The sequence below is a fragment of the Hylobates moloch genome, unplaced genomic scaffold (assembly GCF_009828535.3).
Source record: "Hylobates moloch isolate HMO894 unplaced genomic scaffold, HMol_V3 SCAFFOLD_12, whole genome shotgun sequence".
Taxonomy (NCBI): Eukaryota; Metazoa; Chordata; class Mammalia; order Primates; family Hylobatidae; genus Hylobates; species Hylobates moloch.
In genome coordinates, this window is record NW_026652287.1 from 46,321,596 (window position 1) to 46,335,978 (window position 14,383).

General features: G+C 56.4%; 1 protein-coding gene across 2 annotated transcripts in view; it reads right to left on the reverse strand.

The window, feature by feature from the left end:
• Positions 1 to 1,064: 1,064 nt before the first annotated feature.
• Positions 1,065 to 14,383, reverse strand: part of CACNA1A (calcium voltage-gated channel subunit alpha1 A) — a 308,894-nt gene continuing 295,575 nt past the window's right edge. For both annotated transcript variants that reach the window (XM_032169902.2, XM_058425055.1), the window contains exons 39-47: positions 9,083 to 9,190; positions 8,815 to 8,915; positions 7,226 to 7,335; positions 6,979 to 7,117; positions 6,698 to 6,811; positions 5,210 to 5,245; positions 3,911 to 4,097; positions 3,359 to 3,609; positions 1,065 to 2,648 (exon numbers count right to left, since the gene is read on the reverse strand). In XM_032169902.2, the coding sequence (XP_032025793.1) occupies positions 1,917 to 2,648; positions 3,359 to 3,609; positions 3,911 to 4,097; positions 5,210 to 5,245; positions 6,698 to 6,811; positions 6,979 to 7,117; positions 7,226 to 7,335; positions 8,815 to 8,915; positions 9,083 to 9,190 (1,778 nt within the window). In that variant the 3' untranslated portion in view covers positions 1,065 to 1,916. The remainder of the gene's footprint in view (positions 2,649 to 3,358; positions 3,610 to 3,910; positions 4,098 to 5,209; positions 5,246 to 6,697; positions 6,812 to 6,978; positions 7,118 to 7,225; positions 7,336 to 8,814; positions 8,916 to 9,082; positions 9,191 to 14,383) is intronic.

A 14,383-nucleotide genomic window follows, 5' to 3' on the forward strand; every position in this document is an offset into this window, starting at 1 on the left:
CTATTATTTTAGAAGGACTTACACCTCTCTTGCCATTATTTTAGAAGGACTTACACCTCTCTTGCCATTATTTTAGAAGGACTTACACCTGTCTTGCCATCTGGAGTCTGCAGATTTCTTGCCCGAGGTAAGCTCAAGCAGGGCCTGTTGTCTGGAACAAGACCTGTTCAAAATGTTTGCCTTAATGCTACAGTAGTAATGGTGATAGTCAATAGTAGCTTGCTATGGGTCAGGTACCGTTCTGAGAACAGAAGCTCTCAAAGGGGTATTGGACTCTGGGGATGGCTGAAACACTTCGTGGGGGCGGGGGTTGGTGTCCACAAGACCAAATTATTATTAATTATCTGAGATGGAGTCTTGCTCTGTCACCCAGGTTGGAGTGCAGTGGCACGATCTTGGCTCACTGCAACCTCAGTCTCTTGGGTTCAAGCAATTCTCCTGCCTCAGCTTCCCGAGTAGCTGGGATTACAGGCACCCGCCACCACGCCTGGCTAATTTTTGTATTTTTAGTAAAGACGGGGTTTCACTATGTTGGCCAGGCTGGTTGTGAACTCCTGACCTCATGTGATCCACCCACCTTGGCCTTCCAACGTGCTGGGATTATAGGCGTGAGCCACCGCGCCCGGCCTTTTTTTTTTTTTTTTTTTGAGACAGAGTCTCATTCTGTCACTCAGGCTGGAGTGCAGTGGTGGGATCTGGGCTCACTGCTAACCTCCGCCTCTCAGGCTCAGGTGATTCTCGTGCCTCAGCCTCCGGAGTAGCTGGGATTACAAGCACGTGCAACCACGCGTGGCTAATTTTTTTTGTATTTTTAGTAGAGATGGGGTTTGCCATGTCGGTCGGGCTGGTCTCGAACTCCTGACCTCAAGTTCTCAAGTGATCCATCTGCCTCAGCCTCCCAAAGTGCTGGAATTACAGGCGTGCACAACGATGCCTGGCCTCCTTGTCGCTTTCAAACACTGCTTCTAGGAGCTAACAAAGTGCCTCTTTGTATGATTCCCCAAGAGAGACCCACCCAGGCAGCACCTAACCAAGGGACAAAGACCACTCCCATCCAAAAGCCCTTTGATTCAACTTTTTTTTATTTTTTTTTTTCTTTTTGAATGTCATGCAATAATTCACAGTCCCAAGCCCACGGTTTTCAAACAAGGTAGGAAAAAAGGAAAAAAGCAAAGGAATCGGTGGTGATGGTGGGTTTTTTTTCTTCTTTTGTTGTTTCAAGCAGGACCAAATGTCAGAAAAAAATGCCTCTTTTCTCAATCATTAATTTTTTTGTCCTTTTTAAAATTGTTTATTGTTATTATTTTTTTAATTGATTTCTGCAGGCAGTAATAGTAGGGTTTGGTATAACCGGCAAGCACTCTTGTGTGTGTCTGAGAACGTGTGTGGATGTGAGTGTGTCTGGTGGTGGGTATAGGGCACTGGGGTTCTGGTTCCTTCTGGCTTCTTTGCCGCACTCGGCCACCAGCTCTCTTCATCAGGGAAAGGAAAGATTCAATTGAGATGATAAAACTCATCAATAGAAGCTATTTTTTTCTCCCCGTTTTTTCTTTTAAAAATGTTTTTTTTTTTTTTTCCGTGTTCCCCAAAGTTCTCCAAAAATGGCTGAGTTAATTCAAATTCCTTGGCTGTGTGGTTTGTCTGCCCCCTGCCTCCCACCCGAGAGCCCCTGTTGTGGGTGGGGGGATCGGGGCTGGGTGGGGGGCGCCGTGGCTGCCCAGGAGGGTCTCTTTTGGCTGAGGGTCTCTGCGGGACACCCTTGTGGCCCAGCCCCGGCCTCTCCAGAGTCTGGGGTCTCCGGGCTGGCCCTCTCCCGGGCCCTCTGTGCTGGGCCCCCGCGGCCTCTGCGCGGCTCCTCGGGTGGGGTGTGTGCGTGGGGTGCGTGGGGGGCCGGGCGGGTGCCACCTCGCCCGGGCTTAGCACCAATCATCGTCGCTCTCGCTGTAGGGTTCGTGCAGGCCCTTCCTGGAGCCCGGCCCCCGGGGCCTGGCCAGTCCGTGCGCCGGGTAGTAGCCGTTGGGGAGTCGCCGGCCGTGCCGAGAAGGCGAGGCGCAGGCCGGGCCCGAGGCCCGGGGAGTCCTGGGCGAGCGCCCGGTGGCGCCCGAGGACGCATGTCGTGCGGGGGGTGGCGCGTCGTAGGCCCCGGCCATGGCCTCCTCGCCGCCCCCGCTGCCCGGGCCATCGGCCTCGTCGTAGTCGGAGCCCCGGTAGTAGCCGTGGTGCCGGGGACCCGGGGGCCCCTCGGACGCGTGCGGGCCAGATGCCGGCCACCGGGCCCCGCCGTGGCGACAGGCCCTGGGGGACTCGCTCCGGGCCGGGCCTGGGACCCGCCGCTCCATCCTGGGCGAGCGGCCGCTGCTGTGGCCCCCCGTGGGCGGCCGATCTCCGGCCAGAGGCTCGGCCGTGGGGCCTGGGTACCTCCGAGGGCCGCTGGTGGCCGCCCGGCCCGGCCTGGCCACCGCCTGCTGCTGCTGCTGCTGCTGCTGCTGCTGCGGGGGCCCCGAGCCGCCGGCCTTACGGATCACAGGGGAATAGGACACGTGTGGCCGGGGGGTGGAGGGGGTCTGGGGGAGCTGGCGGCGGCCCCGCCGCGGAGTGCTGGTACCAGATGTTGAGGGGGCTGGGCTTCCACTTACGGAACTACTGCCCTACACGAAAATTGAAACAAAGGAAATCAAAAAAAAAGATACAACAAAATCAAAGGAGACACGGGATTGGGAGGAAGAGAGGGGAGCGAAGGGAGAGGGGCCAGGAGGAGAGGGAGGAGGAGAGAGAGGAGGAGGGGGAGGAGGAGGAAGAGGGGGGGACACAGGACATTTTAATGGAAAAAAGCAACAGCCACAGGGAGGAGGGAGGGGAGGAGGGGGAGTGAGACAAGGAGGGAGGGGAGGAGTCGAAAACCAACACAACAAAGTGAAAAGAGAAATGAGAAATGGAGTTTTGTAAGTTTCGGGGTTAAAAATAGCAGAAGTTTCAAAAATTACTCACAGGCGTCCAGAGGACAGAAATCATAATTGAAACAAAAACAAGCCGGGTTAAAGGAAAGCGAAAGGTCGGGCTGCACGGCCCAGAACTCAAATGTGATCCACAACCGAGGAGGAAGCAGCTGCGGGCGGCGAGGAGGGGGCGGCAGGTGGGCGGGGGGGCTGGGGGGACAGCATGGGCAGCTGGTGTGGTGGGGAGCCGTGTCCCCTCCGGCTGCCGGGCACCCCCGTGGCTTGGGGGCAGGATGGGAGGTGGTTACAGCCGGGATCGGGGGACCTTTGCCCAGAGTGGCTGTCGGATGGGGGATCCCCTTCTCTCCTCCCCACCTCCCGGCCTGTGAGCCCAGCCTGGGGTCACTTGCAGCCGCACCCACCTGCCGGTGCGCCATGTGCTCTCGGCCCTCGCTGGGCGAGCGGGACCAGCGCTGGTCCCGAGCCCGTGCCCGGCCGTGGTCCGGCCGTTCCTGGGCGTAGCGGTCCTTGTCGGGGGGCGGGGGGTGGTGGTGGTGGTGGTGGTGGTGGTGCTGTCGATGCTTCCGATCCTTGGGCCGGCCCCGCTCCTGGTCCCTCTCCTTCGACGGCAGGTCCCCGGATTGGGTGGTCATGCTCAGGTCTGTCCCCAAGCCTGGGCCGGGCGAGGGTCAGACAGACAGGTGGTCGTGAGGGAGAGGTGGGGCAGATGCACACACAGGAGGCCACCCGGAAGGTGTGGGGGCCCTAGAGATCCCCTGGACTGAGGCAGGTCAGTGGGTTGGGGGGAGGGGGTAGTACCCAGGTTCCTGCAGCCGCTGCCTGGCCCCCTCTGTCCCCTCTCCAGGGAGGCCTCTCCCTTTCTTCTTCCTCAGCGTCTCCGCCCTGCCTTCTCCTTCTTCTCCCCTCTCCTCTCCTCTGTTCTGCTTGTCCCTGGGCACTACAGGGCTGCCTACCTGTGTCCACGTCGGTGTAGCGGCCCAGGGAGCGCTCAGAGGCGCGGTGGCTGCGGTCGCGGCGCCGCTGGTGGTGCCGCTGGTTCTCCTCGGGCGGGACCCGCTCCAGCGAGTAATCATCCAGGCGTCGGGCCTTGGGGCCCAGCACAGAGGCTGAACGCTTCATGGGGCTGGTGTCTGAGATGGTCTGGGAGGGGACAGGCCGGTGGGTTGGGGTCAGCAGCTAGCACCAAGTGGTCCCGGTCCTTCCTGCCCCATTGTGACAGCCTGGTGGTGGCCTTCGGTGACTGGGGTGTGACCATCCTGGGGCAGGGGCCAGGGGGTGCCATGGGGCCTTGGCTCCCCCGATCAATCAGGACTCTAAGTGTGGCCAGGCCTCTGAGGGTAGAGCCTGAGGACTCCTCTGTCCCTCAAAAGGACTGCTCCTTTTGAGCCCATCCTGGGTTCTGACCAGAAAGATCTGATCCTCACTCTCCAGCCCTGGGGGCCCAGCCACGGTTGGGCAGGGTCAGGCTGGCCAGAGGGAAGCCCTCCCCACATCCAGGGTGCAAACCTGGGAGCCCTGGACTGCTGCACTCATCCCTGCCCCAGCTTGCTCTCCTGGGAGGGTGAGAAGCCTCCGACTGTGGCTGGCTGACCTATGGGCTCAGGACCAGGTGCCCAGCATGGCAGCTTCGGGTCTTCCCCGCTAACGGGGCTGTGCTCGCTGCCCCCACAAGTCTGAGTCCTTCTGGTGAGGCCCAAGCTAGGGATCTCTGGGTGGGGGTGGGGGATACCCAGGCACCGGAGGCTCTGGGGGCCCACTCTTTTTCCCGGTGCTTCACCCCTGGGTCAAGCCCTGACACAGAGGTTTCTCTGCAGCAGGCAGAGGACGGAAGGAGGGAGATGGGGCAGACGCCCACCTCCCAGGGTCCAGCCCAGCTGAGTGCTGGTGGCCCTGCTCCAGGTAGGAGCTGCAGGACCAGGGGTCGGTGGTGGTGTCAGGGGAAGAAGCCCCCCAGAAAGAGGTGCAGAGTGGGCCAGGCTCTTGGAGAGCCAGTGTCCTCCGGCATGGGGGGCTCTGAAGAAAAGGGGGTAGGAGTGAGGATGGGGGCGGCCCCGCCCACCAGGGCTTATGGGTGAGGGGCACACACAGGACACCACACACAAGGATTGGGCTCCATGGAGGGGAGAGGGTGCGATCGGCAAAGAGAGGGTGGGGTCCAGGGACAGTGAGAGATGACAGGACTCCCTGGAGGGGGGGTGGGGAGGAAGAGGGGGCCGGAGCCCTGCTGGGCGCTGGGCAGGCGCGGTACATACACTGAGGTTATTCCCACGTGGCCGGCCCCTTCTCCTCTGTCACAGCCCCATGGGATGGTGCACACAGAAAAAACAGAAAGAAGAAAATAAATATAAAAGGCAAGAGGGAGAGTGAGGAGGTGGGTGCATGGAGAAGAAGCCAGGGAGGGGGGTGGCACTGGCATCAAGAGAAATCGGAGGGAGACGGCAGGGAGGAAAAGAAAAGTTAAAGTCCTGGCAGGTGGGTGTCCCAGGCCCCCGGGGCTGGGCGTCCTCTATTCCCATGGGTACAGAGGAGACAGACAGGAGACGCAGACAAATGGCAGACGCATGGGACCGAAAGACAGGACGGCGCAGCCTCGAGCCCCTGGCCCTGGGCTCTGCCTCATGCGATGCACACCCCAACCCCTGGCTCCAGCCGATGCTCAAAGCTTCCAGGTGGTGGCCGTCAGCTGGGCTTGTCCCAACCCTCTCCTGGGGGCCCAGCAGCTTGGTCCTGAGGGGGCAGCAGCATGCAGGCTGGGTGCTCCCCAACCCACGTTCCCAGCAGCCAGAGGCCAGGCCCTCAGGTGACCCTGGTCCAGCCAGGCACAGCACAGCCTCCTGCCCCGTGCAGACACCACACACGGCACACGGAAAGCTCGCCACAGCCACACATGCCACGCACCCGGGCCAGGCTCTCACAGCCACGCCCTGTTCTCCTCCAGAGGCGGGCTGCGTGCATGGGCCCCCGCTGCCCAGGCCGGATGGGCAGCCAGCTATGCCTCTGGGCTCTCTATCCCGTGAGTCCAAGGCAACGAGATCACCTGCAGGTGGGCTTGGCAGCTGGGTGAAGCGGCCACACACAGACACACATCAAGCACACACCCCTGTCCCCCCCAGTGACCCCCACAGAGACCAGACAGAAAATACGAACCCAGCTGCCCCCAGACCCACCCCAGACTCTGCTACTGCATCCTAGGACCTGCCAAGTTCCCATATGCAGACATGTGTGCACGTACATGTGTGCATGTGTGAGTACATGTGCAGTGTGTATATGCCCACGTGCACACACGTGTGTGTATGCAAGCATCTGAGTAGGCGTACAGCTGTACATGTGTGTGCATGTATGTTGAGCATATGTGTGTGTGTGTGTGTGTAGGGGTGATCTTTGTGGCAGGTCTCACCTGGCCCTGTTGAACCCTGCTGTACCCACAAATCTTCCATAACCTCCCCTGTCTGCAACCTCCAACCAGGGCAGCCAGAGACCATTTTGCAGTGGCCACTGCCCTCTGCCCTGGGGGAGCACTTTCCTGTCTCTCCTCTCTGAGGGAGGAGGGTCTGCAGGTGCTCCAGGTATGACCAGGTAGTGGGTGGGGCCTGCAGACTGCTTCAGAGACCGAAGGAGTCCCTACCCAGGCCTGAGTCCGGCAGGGAGGGGATGCACTGGGCTGCTTGTGGGGGGGGTGCCCGGCCCCACCCAGTGCAGAGTGAGGAGTCCAGCCCCAGGGCAGTGGTGAAAGCCCTCACCTGGTTCTCTGCAGGGAGGCGGGGCATGGAGGCAGCCCGGCCCTGGCCTTCCATGGGGAGGTAGTGCTCGCTGTCGGAGTAGCCATCTCTGCCCATCTCTCGCATCTCTACGGACTGTGGAGCAGATGGCAAAGCCAGATGAGCTCTGGGGCCTGACCTCCAGATCCCTGGTGTCTGCAGAGGGAGGGAGCTGCAGGTGTGTGAGTGTGGGGGGCCCAGATCCCTTCCACCTGAACCACCCAGGCCCTGGGAGCTATTGGGGAATCGGGGGACAGAGGCACCTGAGAGTTAGGCTGGCTGTTGGGCATGTCCGTAGGGGGGCCTCGGTCCGGACTCCACGTGCCTGTCTTCTGGAACATCTCCTGGGCACGCTGGGTCACCCAGGAGGGGCTCTCCTTGAGGCCGCTTTCGTGAGCCATCCTGCATGGGGGACAGAGGCCGGGGTAGCAGTGGGCGCTTGGGCAGCTTCCAGAATGTGGGGACCACGGCACCCCCACACTCCACCTCCCTGGCAGGGGTGACACTCACAAGGCTCCTCCTGGGTCCATCTGGGTGGAGGGGAGGGCGTTCTGGCCAGGTCCCCCTTCCTGCGTTGGGGATGGAGGCTCCATGCGCTGGAACATGAGGGGTGTCCGGTCCTGGGGAAGGGGGCAGAGAGCAGTGTGTGGACAAGGGTGGGGTGGTGGGATGGTGGTACCCAGAAGGCATTGCGACATCCCCAGTACACACACACACACGCACGCACACTCAGGTCTCATCCATCTAGACCCTTCCTTCCGATTCCACGCAGAACTGCACCACTTCTCACTCCTCCACCCAAGTCATAGCCCTAGCCTGGTCCCGCCTCCTCATCTCCCACTGCAGACGCCTTCTCCCAGGTCTCCCGCTCCTACCTTCAACCGCACTGTTCCACAAGAGCCACCAGAGGGCGCCCATGAGCACTTGAGTCAGGGCCTGTCCCTCCTTTGCTTAGAACCCTCCATGGCTCCCACTTCACTTGGGGTAAAAGCCAGAGTGCTTCCTGCAGCTCCCATGGCCCTGAAGGATCTGCCCTGTCACCTCCTTGCCCTTGTCTCCTCCCTGCTCTTTTCCGGCACACTGGTCTCTTTGCTGTTCCCCAAACAACCCAGGCATGGTCCAGCCTCAGAACCTTTGCACTGGCTGTTCCCTCTGCCTGGTACACCCTTCCAGGTATTGCTTAGCTCACTCCCTCTCCCCTTTTCCTTCAAGCCTTTGCTCACATGTCACCTTCTCAAGGAGGCTCCCCAACTACCCATTTCCCATTGCACCCCTTCCTCCCCTGGATACTCCTATCTTCTGGATTCTTCTCCTCTTTCCCCCATGACACTTTCTTTCTCTTTGCTGGATGCTGCAGGATTCAGCCATTTGCTACCATCGGCATTTCCCCACTTGGAATGTCTGCTCCTCGAGGGCAGGGATTCTGGCCTGTTTTCCCCATGGGTGCATCCCCGAGGACTGAGAACAGCGCCCTGCACACAGTAGCTACTCAGTAAGTGTTGGTGGAGCAGCTGAATGAAGAATGAATCCACATTATGTGTCCTTGGCAAGGACTTTTTTTTTTGAGATAAGAGTCCTGCTCTGTCACCTGGGCTGGAGTGCAGTGGCTTGATCTTGGCTTGCCGCAACCTCCACCTCCCAGGTTCAAGTGATTCTCCTGCCTCAGCCTCCCAAGTAGCTGGGACCACAGCTGCATGGCGCTACATGCAGCTAATTTTATTTTATTTTTGTAGAGATATGGGTCTTTCTATGTTGCCTAGACTGGTCTCCCACTCCTGGCCTCAAGTGATCCTCCCATCTTGGCCTCCTAAATAGCTGGGACTACAGGTGTGCACCACCATGCCTGGCTAATGTTTTATTTTGTAGAGATGGAGTCTCACTGTGTTGTCCAGGGTGGTCTCAAACTCCTGGTCTCAAACGATCCTTCTGCCCTGGCCTCTCAAAGCACTGAGATTACAGGTGTGAGCTGCTGTGCCCAGCCCCTACTTTTCAGGGACCTGCCCTGGGGCTCAGCCACCCTCATATTCTAGTTGGTTCCCATGGTGACATGCAAGCCACTGTCCCCAGCCCAGATATCCCCAGAGCGGCGAACTGCACACCTGCTCCTCGCGCATGGCCTGCAGCTTCTTGGCCTTGCTCTGCCGGTAGTACTCCATGATCATCATGGCTGCGTAGATCTTCCCCACGGTGAGGTCCGTGGCTGGGGGCACACACAGGGCGAGCTCACCAAGGGCAGGCCTCCTTGGGGCCCTTGTCCTGGGTCCCTGTGTATACCAGCCCAGGCCAACACTCTCCGCAGGCCTCCTCTTTCCCTCCCCCTCCATCTGTTCTGGTGGATTGGATCCCAGGGCTGGGCTCGGCTCTTACACTTGTGAGGTGTGACCAGCAGGTCTAGCGTCTTCTGGGACAGGTTGGGCCAAATCGCCATCATCTCCTTCCGCAGCTCAGCGTCCATCTGCTGCTTGTCGGCTCCTCCTGCAATGGGAGTGCAGACAGAACCTGACTGCCTGCCTGGGTGTCAGCTGGACTCTGGGTCAGCTGCAAAGCCAGAGGCTCCCGAGAATAAGACCCCAATCTTTCTGGTCCCCCTGGGGTCTCCAGTTCCCCAAGGGCCTGGCCCAGAGGAGGCCCTGGGCAGTGCTGCTGGAATGACCTTGTGGGCTCTGGTTCTCGGTGGGGCCAGGACCATAGAGCAGCTTTGCGGGAGACAGCCCAGCATGGAGAACAGCTAGGTGACCCAGGTCCCAATCTTGTCTCCCAGTTATCGGCTGCATGACTCAGGTTACTCTACCACTTAGTGCCTCAGTTTCTCCATTTGTGAAATGGAGACGATAGCAAGAGTACTTGCCTCACCTGGTTGTTGTTGTTTTTTGTTTTTGGTTGGTTTTTTTTTTTTTTTTTTTTGACAGAGTCTCTCTCTGTTCCCAGGCTGGAGTGCGGTGACGTGATCTCAGCTCACTGCAACCTCCCCCTCCCAGGTTCAAGAGATTCTCCCGCTTCAGCCTCCTGAGCAGCTGGGTCTGCAGGCATGCACCACCATGCCCGGCTATCACCTGGTTGTTTGATGATCAAAGTAACGTGCGTGCAGCCTTGGGACAGTGTCTGCCATAGGATTATTACTGCAGTGACCCATCTGTTCAAGGCTGGGACGCCCTGGAGCATCCCCAACAGAGGAGGTTTTGGTTTTGGTTTTATTTTGATTTTTGAGACAGGGTTTTGCTCTGTCACCCAGGCTGGAGTGCCGTGCCGCAAACATAGCTCACTGCAGTCTCGACCTCCTGGGCTCAAGCGATCCTCCCACCTCAGCCTCCCAAAGTGCTGGAATTACAGATGAGAGCCACCGTACGTGGCTCAGAGGAGGTCTTTTCCCCTTTCCCAAGTCTCCACTGCCATGGACATGCCCTTGGCCTGTGGCCAGTCCCTGGTCTCTCACCCCAGTCATGGTGGTCATTAAAGCTCTCTAATGGTGTTTCCTGGCCCTCCTACCTGAGTACATGGGGGGGTTCCTCCTGTGGTTGGCAGGGCCATGTGATGAGTTCTTGCTAAGGGAGTGTGTGCCATGTAATGTGCCACTTTGGGGCCAGAGAATTTATTATTGTTGTTGTTATTATTTTTGAGATGGAGTCTCGCTCTGTCACTCAGGCTGGAGTGCAATGGCATGATCTCGGCTCACTGCAACCTCCACCTTCAGGGTTCAAGTGATTCTCCCACCTCAGCCTCCCGAGTAGCTGGGATTACAGACATCTGCCATCATGCCTGGTTATTTTTATATTTTTGTAGAGACAGGGTTTCACCATGTTGGCCAGGCTGGTCTCGAACTCCTGACCTCAGGTGATCTGCCTGCCTTGGCCTCCCAAAGTGCTGGGATTACAGGCATGAGCCACTGTGCCTGGCCTATTATTTAAAAAAAATTTATCTATCTATCTATCTATCTATCATCTATCTATCTATCTATCTATCTATCATCTATCTATCTATCATCTATCTATCGATTGACAGGGTCTTACTCTGTTGCCCAGGCTGTGGCACGATCTTTGTTCACCGAAGCCTTGAGCTCCTGGGCTCAAGCAATCCACCCACCTCAGCCTCTTGAGTAGCTGGCTCTATGGGTACACACCACCACGCCTGGCTCATATTTTTTGTTTTTGTTTTTGTAGAGACTGGGTCTCACTGTGTTACCCAGGGTGATCTCAAACTACTGGCCTCAAGTGATCCTCCTGCTTCAGCCTCCCAAAGCACTGGGATTACAGGTATGAGCCACTGCACCAGGGGCCAGGCTATTTAACTGTCACAGTGGGACCCTTCCAAGTTCTCTCTCTGTCACATGGCTGGTGATGTCATGGACAGTGACCCTCAGGCCTTTCTCTAAGTGACTCTATAGAACTGAGCTCCCTGTCAGTCCATGAAGGACATCTAACAAGAGTGGATGAATCTTAAATTCATCTGAGAAAAAAAAAAGGAAATTAAAAAAACCAAGAGTGGGAGAAGAACCTTTATTGGTTTGTGCCAGCAAGGTCTTGGGGCTGTTTCACAGCTCGGCCTCATCTGTCCTGACTGATACATCAGACTGGCTCCCACTCCTACTAATGTTTCAGGGCCCTGAATCTTGGCACAGGGGTGCTGTTCGAGACATTGGTCAGTAGGTTTGGAAGGAACATTAACCCACAGCCACTGTGGGATACGTGCAGAGTGTGAAGACTACATTAACCCTGTAGTTGCTGGATTGTGAGGGGAGGTCCAGGAGGTCTGGGGGAAGGGCAGGGGCTAGCTACCAGCTGCTAGAGAGGTAGTTCAATAGTATTCTATTTTATTATTATTTTTATTATTATTTATTTATTTGAGACAGAGTCTCGCACTGTCACCCAGGCTGGAGTGCAATGGCGCGATCTTGGCTCACTGCAAGCTCCGCCTCCTGGGTTCAAGCAATTCTCCTGCCTCGGCCTCCGGAGTAGCTGGGATTACAGGCACCCGCCACCATGGCCAGCTAATTTTTTGTATTTTTATTAGAGACGGGGTTTCACTATGTTGGCCAGGCTGGTCTCGAACTCCTGACCTCGTGATCTGCCCGCCTTGGCCTCCCAAAGTGCTGGGATTACAGGCGTGAGCCACCGCACCCGGGCTATTTTCATTTTTTTTTTTTTTTTAGAGACAGGCTCTTGCTGTGTCGCCCAGGCTGGGGTGCAGTGATGGGATCCTAGCTCACTGCAGCTTTGAACTCCTGGGCTCCAGATATCTGGCCTCAGCCTCTTTCTTTCTCCTTTCTCCTTTCTCCTTTCTCCTTTCTCCCTTCCTTCCTTCCTTCCTTCCTTCCTTCCTTCCCTCCCTCCCTCCCTCCCTCCCTCCCTCCCTCCTTCCTTCCTTCCTTCCTGACAGTCTCACTCTGTCTCTCCCAGGATGGAGTGCAGTGGCACGATCTTGCCTCACTGCAGCCTCCGCCTCCTGGGTTTGAGCGATTCTCCTGTGTCAGCCTCCCAAGTAGCTTGGATTACACAGGCGTGTGCCACTACACCCAGCTAATTTTGTATTTTTAGTAGAGCTAGGGTTTCACCACATTGGCCAGGCTAGTCTCAAACTCCTGACCTCAGGTGATCCACCTGCCTCGGCCTCCCAAAGTGCTGGGATTACAGGCGTGATCTACCACGCCTGGACTCCTCAGCCTCTTATGTAGCTGAGACTACAAGAGTGTGCCAGCACATTTGGCTAATCTTAAAAAACTTTTTTTTTTTTGTCTTGCTATGTTGCCCAGGCTGGTCTTAAATTCCTGGCTTCAAATGATCCTCATGCCTTGGCCTCCCAAAGTTCTGGGATTACAGGCATGAGCCACTGAATCTCTGTAGCTGGACTCTTGACATCAACCGATAACAGTTTTTCTTCCCTCATGGGGAGCAGCTGGAATTCGTGGCTATGTTTACTGTCTACTACAGCCAAGTGAGGTGCCCTCGGTCTCTGTGGCCCCTTCTCAGAGACAGAGAAAGAAGAAAACATGACATTTCCTATTAAAAGTCACTTTCTCAGCCTGGGCAACATAGGGAGACCCTGTCTTTACCAAAAAAAAAAAAAAAAAAATTAGCTGGGTGTGATGAGTGTGCACCTGTAGTCCTAGCTACCCGGGAGGCTGAAGTGGGAGGATCACTTAGCTTGGGAGGTGGAGGCTGTAGTGAGCTGTGATTCTGCCATTGTACTCCAGTCTGCGTGACAGAGTGAGACCCTATCTCAAAAAAAAAGCAAAGAAAAGAAAGAAGAGAAAGAACTTACTTTCTCCTTACGGCTTATATGTTTCCTGTTTCTTGTGGAGAAAAAGAAAATGCCTGCTATGATAACTGAATTGAGTCCCACCCCAAATTCACATGTTGAAGCCTTAACCTCCAGTGTGACTGTATTTGGAGATAGAGCCTTGAAGGAGATAATGAAGGTTAAATGAGGTCCCTAGGACCCTAATCCAATATGGCTGGTGTCTCCCCGTTTTTGAGAGACAGGGTTTGCTCTGTTGCCCAGGCTGGAGTGCAGTATGATCATAGCTCACTGCAGCCTCCAACTCCTGGGCTCGAGTGATCCTCCTGCCTCAGCCTCCTGAGTGGCTAGGACTACAGGCACATACCATCATGCCTGGCTAATGAAAATTATTTATTTATTTATTTCTTTATTGGACAGAATCTCACTCTATTGCCCAGGCTGGAGTGCAGTGGCACGATCTCGGCTCATAGCAACCTCTGCCTCCCAGGTTCAAGTGATTTTCCTGCCTCAGCCTCCTGAGTAGCTGGGATCACAGGCACGTGCCACTGTGCCTGGCTAATTTTTTGCATTTTTAGTAGAGATGGGGTTTCACTATGTTGGCCAGGCTAGTCTCAAACTCCTGACCTCAAGTGATCTGCCCACCTCGGCCTCTCAAAGTGCTGGGATTATAGGCGTGAGCCACCACGCCCAGCCCACGGGCAGCCCAGTGTAGATTGCCCTTGCTGTGAGATCTCGGCAGAAGTCAGAATGTCACTGTGGGCTGCTATTTGGATGTGATAACTGGGTTTACGTTTAATATGCTAATTGGTTCAGGCAGGTGGTTGGCTCTGCCCTCAATGCCTGGGGTAGGGGGCGTGAAAGAGCATAGGGTCCAGCCTGGCCAAACATGGTGAAACCCCTCTCTAGTAAAAATGCAAAAATTAGCTAGGCGTGGTGGCGTGCGCCTGTAATCCCAACCACTCGGGAGGCTGAGGCATGAGAATCGCTTGAACCTGGGAGGTGGAGGCTGCAGTGGTGAGTTGAGACTGCGCCACTGCACTCCAGCCTGGGCGACAGAACGAGACTCCATCTCAAAACAAAACAAAACAAAACAAAACAACAAAACCAAAACCAAAACAGAGATTCTTCTGGGCAGAGAGAACAGAGGGGTGGGTGGGAGAGAGAAACAGATGGACAGGGAAGAGAGAGAGAGACAGAGACAGAGAGAATGAGATGGACTTGCCCCCTTTCTCCCAGTCTCCAGCAATGAACGGTGACACCATTTTTGAGAATCTGAAGAATAAGGTTAATCTGTACCCCCTTTGCGGCCCCTTAGCCTGCTGGAAAGGAAGCTCAGTGTGCTTAGAAAGTGAACTGAGCTATGAAAAGGAAGCGTGTTATGCTCTCCTGAGACTCGCATCTGCTCAAAGGGCTGCCACTGTCATCACTCTTCCG